This window comes from Erythranthe guttata, chromosome 12, assembly GCF_056151865.1.
Source record: "Erythranthe guttata isolate IM_541 chromosome 12, IM_541, whole genome shotgun sequence".
Taxonomy (NCBI): domain Eukaryota; kingdom Viridiplantae; phylum Streptophyta; class Magnoliopsida; order Lamiales; family Phrymaceae; genus Erythranthe; species Erythranthe guttata.
This window is the reverse complement of record NC_142544.1, coordinates 16,208,002-16,221,014: the sequence shown is the minus strand read 5'-3', so window position 1 is coordinate 16,221,014 and position 13,013 is coordinate 16,208,002. Positions and strand designations below refer to the sequence as shown.

The 13,013-nt window shown below is 33.4% G+C and overlaps 1 protein-coding gene across 3 annotated transcripts; it reads right to left on the bottom strand.

Annotated features, from left to right (window-relative positions):
• Window positions 1-6,056: 6,056 nt before the first annotated feature.
• Window positions 6,057-9,472, bottom strand: LOC105967442 (ACT domain-containing protein ACR4). Of its 3 annotated transcripts, none has more exons than XM_088826432.1 (8): window positions 8,853-9,472; window positions 8,159-8,221; window positions 8,015-8,060; window positions 7,817-7,931; window positions 7,670-7,737; window positions 6,986-7,576; window positions 6,799-6,903; window positions 6,057-6,588 (listed from the first exon to the last, which is right to left on the bottom strand). In XM_088826432.1, the coding sequence occupies exons 2-8, from the start codon at window positions 8,203-8,205 to the stop codon at window positions 6,247-6,249; spliced, it is 1,314 nt and encodes a 437-aa protein (XP_088682558.1). In that variant the 5' UTR covers window positions 8,206-8,221; window positions 8,853-9,472; the 3' UTR covers window positions 6,057-6,246. The 3 variants fall into 3 exon arrangements, with proteins under 3 accessions (XP_088682558.1, XP_088682560.1, XP_088682559.1); XM_088826434.1 differs by lacking the exon at window positions 8,853-9,472 and adding an exon at window positions 8,770-8,797; XM_088826433.1 differs by lacking the exon at window positions 8,853-9,472 and adding an exon at window positions 8,467-8,686.
• Window positions 9,473-13,013: the final 3,541 nt, after the last annotated feature.

Sequence of the window (13,013 nt, the reverse complement as noted above, 5' to 3'; positions counted from 1 at the left end):
GTTGGACTGATTTGTGGCCCACTTAATATTTCATTTTATAAAGTCGTAGCAATTATTGTCAAATTAATCTTTCAATTAACGTCACTCTTGGACCATTTTGAATGACGATTTCATTTAAGAGTTTAAATTTTTAGTGAAATAAATTATTTAATATTAATATCTTCAATAATAGTGAAATCAAAACTATTTAAATGTTGTTGAAGAAATTGAAATTAAAGAAATGATATTTATTTTATAGTGAATAATTAAATATGGGCCACGCTAAAATGGTCAAGAAACATAGGCCCAGGTGAGCCCAATTGAGTAAGCCTAGCCCAAGTGGCATCTTGTAATTTGTCCCCATTCAAGCTTATATATATATTTCCAAAATGAGTAAGCCCACGTAATTAATAATAACCATGCATGTTTATTTTCTAGACATTGTTTTTTTTTTTTTTTTTCTTTTTCTAAAAGCTAATACGGAGCCCGATTCGTGTCCGGCGCATCCAGGGGCTGAATGGTCCATCCTAAAAATTCATATATGGAAACACAAAAGAGATTTATGAACCGTACGTGCTAGTGCGGCCTTTAGAGACTTTTTCTCTCTTTTTCGGTTTCTCATCATGCACGTTCTTTATTTGCATGCATGCAGAGTTAACTATGGTAGTTAACGAAGCACGAGGCTTTACGGACCGGTCGTTTATCCGACAATTGAATAGTGGAGAGGAAAGCGAGATTGGGGAGGTACGGAATTCCGGCAAATGTGGAGGTGAGGTGAATATTCCTCCGTCAGCACTCAACAAAAACTAGGAGATATGGGGGAGAAGATGCTCGTTTGTTCAATCCATAGTGCTCGATTTGACCAAGGGTTGACTAAGGCGGCATACTGAAATTATTATTGATCAATGGGATTCTTGCCATTTGGCCGTGGGACCCGCCCTTGTGTCGGAATCAACTTTGCGGCTAACAAAGCTAAGATAACGCTATCTATGATTCTCCAGTGTTACGAATTCAGTATTTCGCCGAGTTATATATGTGCACTCCCCTTTTCAAGTACTTACAAATTACAATCACTCCTCAACATGGTATTCAGGTCATTCTGCGCAATCGCTGTAAAAGCAATATTATGCTCTATTTATTTGTATCTATATGTACCAATGGTTTTAATGAATTGATGAAAATAGTTATAATTAATATGTTTAATTTCACTGCTCTTTCACAATAGTTATATATGTTGTACAAGTGTTTGATGTAACAAAATTCTCTTTCAAAGTGTTTGTCGATATGTATATATAGAAGCTTGATGATATGTAGAGCTAATATCATCGATCATTTGGTATAAGAAAGTAATTGCAACAAATATAATTGGCACAAATTTTACATTTCAAACTCCAATCAACGACAAGCAAATAACAATCGCAAATATACATCAATGAGAGTTATTGGACACAATACTACGTACTTTCGTGTCGGAGTAGTGGAGAATCGAGCATGGAAGGGAGAACAAGAGGCGAGAGAAGAGGAATCGGATCTTTACTTGAAAAACAAGAATCTACTATTGACGAGGATGAATCTTTATTATTGCCACCGGTGGGTTTTACTTCAGAAGTGGCGGGCTTTAGCTGCAACGGGCCGGGGGCCCGTCTTTGGAGCCGGCTCAAAGGGGCCCTCCGAGCGGCCAGACACTCGTCTCTTGGAGCAATATTGGCCGGGAGGAATCCAGGAAACTCAGTGTCAAAGATGCTCTCCATTTGCATTTGGAATATGTATTCTTGATAATAATAATAATATGTTTGGATACGTAGAGAGAGGCTTTAATTTGCTATATGTATATTATTGAAAGGTGATGCTATTTTTGTGTTTGAAGTAAGTGTTTCTTTATTGCAATCAAACATTTGTTGGATTGTTTTTGTGTTGTGGACTGAGCCCCCCATCCCCCCGGATGAGTAGTAACCAGTAAGTATCTTATGGTGAATTTAATGTGAATATACAGTTAAACCTCTATAAAATAAATTTTATTATTTTTTGAAATATTAAATCATTGAAACAATAATTTAGTACGTTTTTATCGAGTCGAGAATGAATTTTTTTTTTTATTTAAACAAACTTATTAATTTATCGAGGTTCTACTATACATGGACGCATGGTATATATGCAGTAGAAACATGACGCTTAAATTGTCAAAAATATTAGTATATACTAGTTATTTAAATTTGAGTATTTTTCGAACAGTTTAATGTCAAGAGCCCTTTTTTTCTTTGATTAAATTGTACAATTCATTATTATACAATAAAATAATAATAATAATAAATAATTATTATTATTATTTTATTATTTAAAGCTCGAGCTCACCGATATTCATGCGAGCTCGTGTACAGATAATCGAGTTGGAACTCGAACCTGTCGAAATAGGCGAGTTCGGCTCGTTCACACCCCAATGCTAAACTAATGGGATGTTTGGTAAATTAATACTTTAACTAAATTCACGTGAGCAAAGAATCGGTGCATCTTGGATAAATTAATCAAATCTGAATATCACAGTGCAGTAGATTTCCCAAAGTTAGCACATGACTCTCTCTCTCTCTCTCTACTCTCTCTCTCTCTCTCTAAACAAACAAGATTCACCTTAACCTGTAAGCATCTACTTTCAGAAACGTAAAGTATATGACCAACTTTTGCCTACTATTTATTTACTTCAAACTTTATTAAAGAGTCTAATATATAGATATATTAATTCAGTCCACATGTATATCTATCATAATAGTGCAATAATCATGATATATGTTGGAGATTGTATGAAATCTAATTGAAATTTATTGAGCTTTGACTATTAAAAGAAAAATAAAATAAGCTATGGTCCATGAAAGCTGAGTATACCCAACCCACCTCTTTTCTTGTGGAATCTAATTAGAATAAACATCAATATACATATATGTATATGTATACTTGCATCTATTCCCAAATTAGTGACCGATTAATAAAGTGAGACAGAATATAACCTAACCCTCGTTTTGAAATTGCATTGAGATATGTCTACTCTTTGGAACTAATTAATTAGTGGTAATTCCCTTCTTATGGTTTTTCGTGAAATTTAGATTACTTTATATTTTCTCGCGAAATTATAAATTAAACTGGATGTTAATTTACTATGATATTTGTGTAGTTGATTAAATTATTAAGGGGTATATTAGACCTGAAAAACGATAAATCGACTACAACAAAAACATAGTTGATTTATTAATCGATTATAGTCGATTACGTAAACTATCACATGACAATACTAAAATCAATGGAAGAAAAACCAAAATGTATCGGAGGGATGGGGGAAGCTCTGCCACGTGACGCGCTGGTCAGGGCCCTATAGGAGGATGTTGCCAGTTTATTAGAGGAGGGCCGTTTCAATTCCCCACGGTGGATGTATTTGATGTGCAGACGGTGAAACTCTGTTGCGGCATAAATGTTTGATATCCGGACAGTGGTAAAGAAAATGGGACCGAACATTTTCCAATTATTGTAATATTTGGGGCTATATCCAAGAGAAAAAAAAAATCACAAATAAAATTTTCTATCTATAAGAAACTTTCAAATAATATTAAGGTTGTTTAATTAAGAGTCCCCTAATTATGTTGTTTAGGAAAGTGTGTACGCTTAATTATTCCAGCAAATCACAAACATGTATCCATTTCCGACGTGGCAAAACACACACACACGCAGTAGCCGTCCAAGTGGCAGCACCCCACTACATGATAAAGTAAGCAATAATACATATGCTGACTAGACCAATATACATTGGTTCTGGGCTCAAAATAAAATAAAAAATGTGTCCCTTTTTTTTTTTTTTTTTTTCTCATACTGAATATTGCTTAATACCATCCCTTTCAGCATATTTTCCCACAAACAAAAAAAAAAAAAAAAAAAAAAGCATATTTTACACAACTTTCCAATTTGACCAAACCCTCCTTTTTTGGTACAAAACGTTTTGCACTTCAGAAAAGAGAAAAAGGAAAAAGCAATAAACTGCAACTTACCAAATATTGAATATTCACACACTAACTTAGAAATGAATAAACTTAAAAGGCTCGTTTGGCTAAGATTTTAAGTTGTTAAATAAAACGTATAAAATGTTTAAGAACTTATAAGTTTTTTTAAAGTGTTTGCTGATTTTAAATATAGACGTAACAACTTATCAGTTTTGACAATAATATATACATCAGATACAAGATTTCATCAACTATTAAAATAAATTTAGCCAAACGGACCCTTAATCTTCTATATCATTGACAGAAACCTTAATGCAAAAATGCAATAATAAGAAGGAATAGGCACATCATTAAAGTATACGAAGCTTCTAAGTAATTTCCATGAGTAAACTGCAAAAAGTACCCCTGTGTAATTTCAAACTAGCAAAAACCCCCCTATGATAAATAAACTAGCAAAAACCCCCCTATGAAATTTTGTTAAAGGCAAAAACCCCCCTAGTGCATTTTCGTGTTGCACACTCGCCGAGTGTGCAGCTGGTGAAGATTTTTTAGACCTGAAATTACATAATTACCCCCAAATTTTATTAATATGTAATTTCATGATTTTTAGGGTTACACAAACCTTAATCTCCATCTTCCCAACTTCAATTCAACCGGCCTCCTCCCACCACCGCAGCACAGCCTCCACCGTCGGCTGCTCCGCTGTGCTGCTCTACAATAGACGCCGCGCGAAGTCCAGGATCGAGCACTTCGTGAGGACGAACAAAGGCGCTGACGATCGGAGGAGCTTCCGGACTCTGATCTAGAAGCCCTCTTCGGCGGCGGCGGCGGCAATTGGAGCCTAGCGGAGCCCTACAACCCCGATTACAAACTGGCGTTCGAGCCTTTGTTCACCACATATCACATATGCGTTCGTGTTCAACGGATTTTGTGGATTTTTTTATTTATTTTCTTTTTTGGTGTTGTTGCTAGGTTTGAAGAAACAAAACTAGCTTCTTTCCCATTGTTTTTAATTTTTGTTTTGTTTGGTTTTGGATCTTGACAAAAAAAATAGATAGAATTTTCTAGTTTGTTTTTGCTGGTTGGGATTCAATAATTAAGTGGGAAGACGATGGAGATGGCATCGGGATTCAAATCGTTGAAGATGATGATGATTCGATTTTTTTTTTTTTTTTTTTTTTTGATTTTCTTGACTTTTTCTGATTATTAAAAATTTAGTATACAAATTAAATGGAAATATTATATTAAAAAAAAAAATCATCAATAAACATATAAATAATATTGTAATTTTTTTTTCTTTAACATAATTTAGTGTATGAATAATTTAAAAGTTATAAAGAAATTATATTATAATTTTAAAAATAAAAAAACCCCTTTCCATTTTTTTAATTAAAAGATATAACAAAAATAAAATTAGTTTTTATCAGTATAAAAAAATAAAATAGTTAGAACATTAGAAAGTAAGAATTTAAATATCTCATTTAAATATTTTACTTCAAATAAAAAAAAAAGAATTTAAATATCTCATTTGTGCTTTTTTAATACTATAAAAATAGACATTTCACAGGGGTTTTTTTGTCTATTTACACAAGGTCAGCCCTTAAATTGATAGTGGGTCAAGTGTGCTATTTAAAAAAAAACACAGGGGGGTTTTTGCTAATTTATTTATCACAGGGGGGTTTTTGCTATTTTGAGATTACACAGGGGTACCTTTTGCAGTTTACTCTAATTTCCATAGCCATTAAGATAAGGCAAATTCAAATTCCACGCACGAAACCACTAATAAATAACCTCTTCAAAAGTTGCAAACAAATTAAAAGATTTCACCGCCCAAAAATTAATAAATTAATTAATTAAATAAATAAAATCTAGTCCCCTGTCATTTTCTGTAACAAAAAATATATATATACTCCTCAAGTCTTGGTAAATGATCTTATAATATAACGTTTGATTAATTTATCATTACAACATTTTTATTTGCCAGCCGCCGGCCCCACACCTAGTAATTAATATTAATTTGACCCCAGAATTATTTGAAACATCAAGCTAATTAAAAATTTTAAAAAAATAAATAAAAAGAAAAAATTTCAAGCCATGTAGTAAAAATAGGCATTCATTCCATTTCATTGAAAGCATAATTTGTTCTGTACATATGATTCAAAGCTTGACACAAAAGTAATTAAACTACCTTAAATTTCCCATTTTGTCCTAATTAAACAGAGACAAACACAAAATATTTACACAGGGGGGGAACTACAACAAACACGGCTTTACGATTTTCCGATTTTCATGAGTAAGACCTAACCAAACCGAAATTACAGAACGACCTCGACTTAAAAAGGCCGCCGAAGAGGAATCTGGTTGGAGATTCTTGTGGGGCCTGATTAGATTCCTCCGGGGTGCCTTTGACTCGGAGTATCGTTTGACCGATTGTCTGCCGAATTGAATCTATAATCTTCGGGTCAACTGGATAACCGGATGCATCACGAACGTAGAAAGTGTTGACTGCTTTTCCTGCCCTTGTTGTCACTTCTGCTCGGGTTACCGATAGGCTATTCTCACGGAATATTCTAGTAACATCCGAGAGCAGTCCGACTCTATCGGTAGTGCATAGTTCTAGCTTCAAACCCTAATCATTAGACGAACAAATCAACATTATTTAAAATAAAAATTAAACAAATGCAAATAATAATCGGTTAGATATGTATAGAGTTGGTCAGCATCAAAATGACAGGCATATATATGCCTAATACATTTTCAAGAATCGATTTTATTTTTATTTTTTTTTAAATCATTGACGAAATTAGAAGCAATAGACGCGGAATAAAAAAATTCTTACTTCAGAGACTCGTCTCTGTATCGCGGCTTCAAGACATTGAACCACCCTTTGTCTCTCTGCATCGGATTTCACAGGCGATCCGTCTATATGCCTTATACAATATTCCTTCAAACACACACGGAAAAAAAATCAGCGCATATAAAAACATAAAACGTAACGCGTATAAATTTTTTAAATTTATTTTTACCTGATAAGCTTCGGGCCCTTGAGTCTCGACATTCCCGTGGAAAACAACATACTGCATATCAGTCAAAGTACAAACGATATCGAACAAAAGCTTCGGCCGATCTTTACACCGAATAGTAACCACCGAATAATCCTTATCGTTCCAATTAACCACGTTCACACTAGGCCTTTCCGAAGAATCATCTTCACGGTCCATTCTTTCGTAATCCCGGTCATCAAACATCATCTGGTGGAGCCGCCTCTCGGTGTGGGTTGATCCGTGAGAGACCACGGTCTTCGCCTCCCTCGACTTGTTACTACCCTTGAGCACGTTGCACAGCAGCCGCTTAACCATGGTTAGTCTCTCCTGGTCAGCGATGGGCCCGCCGGTGGTTTCGTCGGTTACTTGCATCACGGCAGCAGCTCGGGTGTTGTGGGTCCACACCTCAGCGTTGACCACGTTGCATTTCAGGTGGGCTAAGACAGCACTCACCTCGGAAAGCAACCCTGGTCTGTCGGTCCCGGTTAACTCGATCGCTGTGTGGTTTGACTCGGATTTGACTCCCACCGATCTTCTCATTGAAGATGCAAAGCAAGAATCTGGACCCAATGACTACATACAAAAAAAAAAATAAAAAAATCATTTAGTATTTATCCGACTTAATAAAAAAAAATTGTTTCGATACTAATACAACTAACTACTAACCTTCTCGATATAATCAAGAATTCCCTCGTCGGTTATCTTATTCCCGTCGTGGTCCGTCACATTGAAAACTAGTGCAAAGAAAAACGATATATTCAAAATTTGCGTTCAATCTCGATACGAGTAAATCGGAAAATGAAATGTAATTACCATCCATGAACCAGCCTCCGTCGGAGCAAATGTACGCTTTCGTTATCATAAGATTGAGATCCGTGAGGATTTGCACAACTTCTAGAAGGATTCCTTGTTTGTTAGCACTGTCCACCTTCGTCGAACAACAAACAAATATTAATATATATTAATTTTTATTATAACAAAAAAAGAAACACCGAAAATCGAAATAAGTACCTGAATCACCGTTGCGTTTTTGCACGATTCATTATCGATTACTACTCTGGCAAAATCGGAAAATCGAAGTTTTAGTGAAATATGAAATTTAACTCTTCTGTATAGAAAAAAAAAAAAACATTGTGTACATATATATATATATACCTAGGAGGGTTCATTCTCCTGATAAGCTTCTGATATTCATCATCCATTTTATTATGTGAAAATCTGAAGAAGAAAAGAAAAAAATGGAAGTTCAGACAAGCGAACAATTTGATTCTTGTTTCTCCATTACAGAATCACAAGCACCAATCACGAAGTAGATACATACTAAATTAATTAATTGATTAATAGTGTAAAATAATTAAAGGGGGGTGAAAAGAAAAATTGAATAATTAATAGAAGATTTGGGGGCTAGAAATCTAGAAGGATTCTAATTCAGCCAATTGATTAAACAAGGGGTTTTTGACCACCTGTGAAAAGGTGTATTGTTTTTTTTTTTTTCTTCCCTCCTCCGCCGTATGCGGTGGTGGGGCGGGCTGTGTGCTTTTGTGGCGGCATAGCCCCCCCCCCACCGTCAACATTTTTTTACAGCGCATACTCACACACACACATATGTAGGTGTGAAAAACAAAGCACGCATATTCATAGCAAATTACAGGCTGGAAACAACCGAAAATTCAATTAAATTAAAAAAAATTAAAAAAAATTAAAATTGACACACACACACACACACACAGAGAGAAAGTACACAAACAGAGACACCGGAAACTCACCAAGAAAATTTGCAGCGAAAAATAAAAATTAAAATGAAAGTGAAAATTGGGAGTGAAAAATGAGAGAGAAGAGTATTTATTACCAGTTGAATTTTTGTGATTGAGTAAAATCTTTGACTGGGGGCAACCGGAATATTCTTTGATTATTTTTCCCCCTCTGAATTACAACACAATCTCCAGAAAAAAAAAAAATAAGGTTGTACGAGGAAACAAAATCACTAAATCTTGACCATATAAAATATGCAATTTACCGAATATATATATATAATTCGTGTGGAATTAATTACACACGAATTAATTCACACTGTGCTTAATCAAAAGATATTCCGATTACAACTTTCTCTCTCTCTCTCTCTCTTTGTATAGTGTGATATGTATGTATATATATATATGTATGTATATAGGAGGTTTGTGTGAATGGGCCTTTCTATTTTGGAGTTGCCCTTCAAATTTTCGGACTTAATTATATTTATTTATTAAAAAAAAAAAAAAAAAAAAAACAGGTTCCCAGAAAACAAGACGGGGTACCGCCGGGGGGGGTGGGAGGGGGGGTTGGAATATACAGGTACCATAATGCGTACGTGGCGTATTTTAGTAGTGGGCCCCGGTGGTTCGGTGGCTTGGCGGGGGGCGGGGTCTGCTAACATGCGCTGGGCTGTGATTCTTCACCCTCCCTCGGGAAAGGTATGGTAATTTAATTATTTAATTAATTTTTTTTTTTTTTTTTTTTTCTGGTGGCCGAAGTGATAGCTAAAAATATTCCGAGGTATAGGGAGAGAGACAAAGATAGAGGATTTAATGTTTTCTTTTTTCTTTTTTATTTTTTATTTTTTTTATTTTTTTATTTTGTTTAATTTGGCTTACATTAGCAACGGTTTTTTTTACCTTGTCTATTCAACTGCTGGGGGGCTGTAATTGTAACGGTAATTTACTGATTACCTTCCACCAACTATGGTAGTGTATCTGTTTGTTTACGTGTCATGATATGATTTGATTTGTGTTTTATGACATTGAGTTGATGATTAATGTTTGGATTAATTGTTGATATTTATATAACGAACAATTAATTTAATGTAACGATTTCAAAATCTTCTTTTAAGGAAGAGGTTCTTGACAATTTTATTATTTCATGGTAATTAATTACATTTATTCATATATATATATATTTTGTAAATTTTTTATTCCGTACTAAATTTGTTGTGTTCTTTAAAGAAATCTTACAAGTTTGAATTCGAAATTGATTATGGTTTTATTACCACCATATGTACAATTTAAGAATTTTAAGCTTCAATATATCCTTCTTTATCTTAAGAATGTATTCCCACTTTTATTTTTTAACACTTTTAACTGTACAAATAATAAACGTTGGAGCTCTGGATACAACACTTACTTGAGCTTTCACGTAAAATTATTGATTGTGATGGTTCAAGCATAAGTCATCTGACCGAAGCACAAGCTAGATATTGTAGATATATTTTTACCAGTGAAATTTTGTTGAGCCTATTTTTTATAAAAAAAAGATACTGGCGATACAAATAAACTATCTCAAGCACTTCAAAGGAAAGGTCATGATATTGTGAATGCAATAACATTAACTCAAGTGTCAAAGATTCAAATTGAGTACTTGAGAGAAAATGAATTGAGTTATTTACTTGATGGTGTAACATATTTTTATGTGAATTAACCGATGAAAAGCCTTAGGTTACTGTCCGCAATCCCCGTAAATTTTAATTCCATCATCTACTAAATTATTGAAACGATAACACCTTGACCTTTGATTATTTCAATTAGGTCGCATCTCCACAATAGTTACTACACCCCTAATTTAACGACCAGCCGCCACAACAAGCTTATACAATCCAACATATCTACTATATATTAGCTAAACTATAACCAACTAAGCTTTGGTCTAATGAGGTACCAAAAACTTCTTTCATAGTAGCGTTTATTGAGAAATTGGGGATTCGAATCAGTGTATAAAGATAAGAAAATAAACCATATAACTATACACTTTCGTCTCCAACTCTTATTGGAGATATTAATATTACATAATTCGTTTTATTAACAGATAAACCTTTTAGTTCAAATATCAATATTGTATCAGAGTCGGGCCAAATAAAAAGTCCCGGTTATAACGTTTAAAAATGCCCCACATGCAAAGTGAGGCAGGCAATATGTTGCAAGTAGGTGCCGCTATATATAAAAATAGAGATGGATGGTCAAGATTTTGGTGCGGCTTCACATAAGCATGTCTTGCGGTTTCATGTCTCCATGCCACATGCTGTTTCTGCCACCCTCCATTTTTCCTGCTTCCCTCCCCCACTTTTAAGCTTTTCTCTATTCATTATTATTTTAACAATTATTATTATTATTATTATTATTATTATTATTATTATTATTATTATTATTATTATTATTATTATTATTATTAGGGTAAATTACAAACACCCCTGAGGTATGGTCAAATTACAAAAACACCCCTCTTGTTTGGATAATTACAACCACCCCCTCAACTCACTAAATTTAGTGGAATCTTCGAGATTATATGGAATATTATCACTTTTGTACCTGTTTTATCCCATTCAAACTCTACATTATGAAGCAAGATGATCATAATATGTGATTTTTAGCTTGTATATATCAGTTTGTGGTGCATCGGAAACTGTATTTTTTACACAAAAAAAGTACAAACTAGAGTACATTTCACGGAATCTAGATGACTATGTTGAATTTGGCACCATAAAGGTGGAGGTCTAAGAAAAAATCATAGTTGAGGGGGTAGATGTAATTATCCAAACAAGAGGGGGGTTTTTGTAATTTGACCATACCTCGGGGTGTTTGTAATTTACCCTTATTATTATTATAACTAATTGTCCCTTTTATTTCATAACTTGAAGACTAGTTTGCCAAGTCTTTGTTCTCATCTCCCCTAATTCTTGTATTAATTATTGTTTCACTGTTTGGATATATGTTGATCTGGCGTTGAAACATTTTAGATAAATGTTGATCTTTTCTACTTATGACTTTCAAACGTTGACTTGTATCTCTCTTAAATCAACTATTATTCCACCACCTATTGTTTTGAATATAATTGTGCATACTTATTAACAAAATTCATAAATAGAGGTGAATTTTATAGAAAAATCATATATTGGATAACTAAAATATCATTCTCATTAATTTTAATTTCTCTCGTTCTAGCTCTTTCAACTAATTAATAGTAATAAAGACAATTTTGAGAAAATGATGATTAGTGAATCTGTTAAAATGACAGATAATATTAATAATAAATCATTCTTCCAAAACCACATATAATTAACAATGGTGGAAGTACATACTCCTAATTCTTATGTTTCAAAATAAGTATCGTTCTGAATTGCTGCACATTTTAGAAAACACTCACACAACGTGACTAACATACCAATCTCGGCAATTTTATTCAATTAATTTTCTTTCAATTAATTAAGAGCGATAAGAGCAAAACTAAGAAAACGATTATTAATGTATCACTAATATTCTAAAGTGTCATATAATAACGAAGAAGAAAATTCTTCAATTTCACAATTAATTTGACACAATGGACTACTACTTAGTAAATACTCCAATTCGTCCCATAATATATATCATTTTTGGTTGTTGAGCACAAAGCCATATATATATATATATATATATATATATATATATATATATATATATATATATATATATATATAGAGAGAGAGAGAGAGAGAGAGAGAGAGAGAGAGAGAGAGAGAGAGAGAGAGAGAGAGAGAGAGAGAGAGAGAGAGAGAGAGAGAGAGAGAGAGAGAGAGAGAGAGAGAGAGAGATATACGGATTATAGCAAAACAAATATATTCACTAATGCTTCTTAATTAAGTAATTATGTTGTAATTATTTGAAAGTGATCAAGAGTAAAACTGAATAAAAACTTACAATTAATACATCATTAAAATTATAAATTGACAAATAAATTAGAAAAAAATGAATTCTTCTCCGCTTGCAATAGAAAAATATCCTCAAATACTTTTGTATTTTCCGGTTAGAAAGAAATATTAACACAGGGAGTGTTTTTGCAAATACTAATAATATGGAGATTTTAGTAGCAATTAGTATAAATAAATAAATACAATATATATACTCAAATTTTAAATAAATAAATAAATATGTTGCGAAATGCAACTTGTGAAATGTGTGAAAGAGAATCGTGGAGTATGTATACTCAGCTACCACTTTCTGATCGTGAT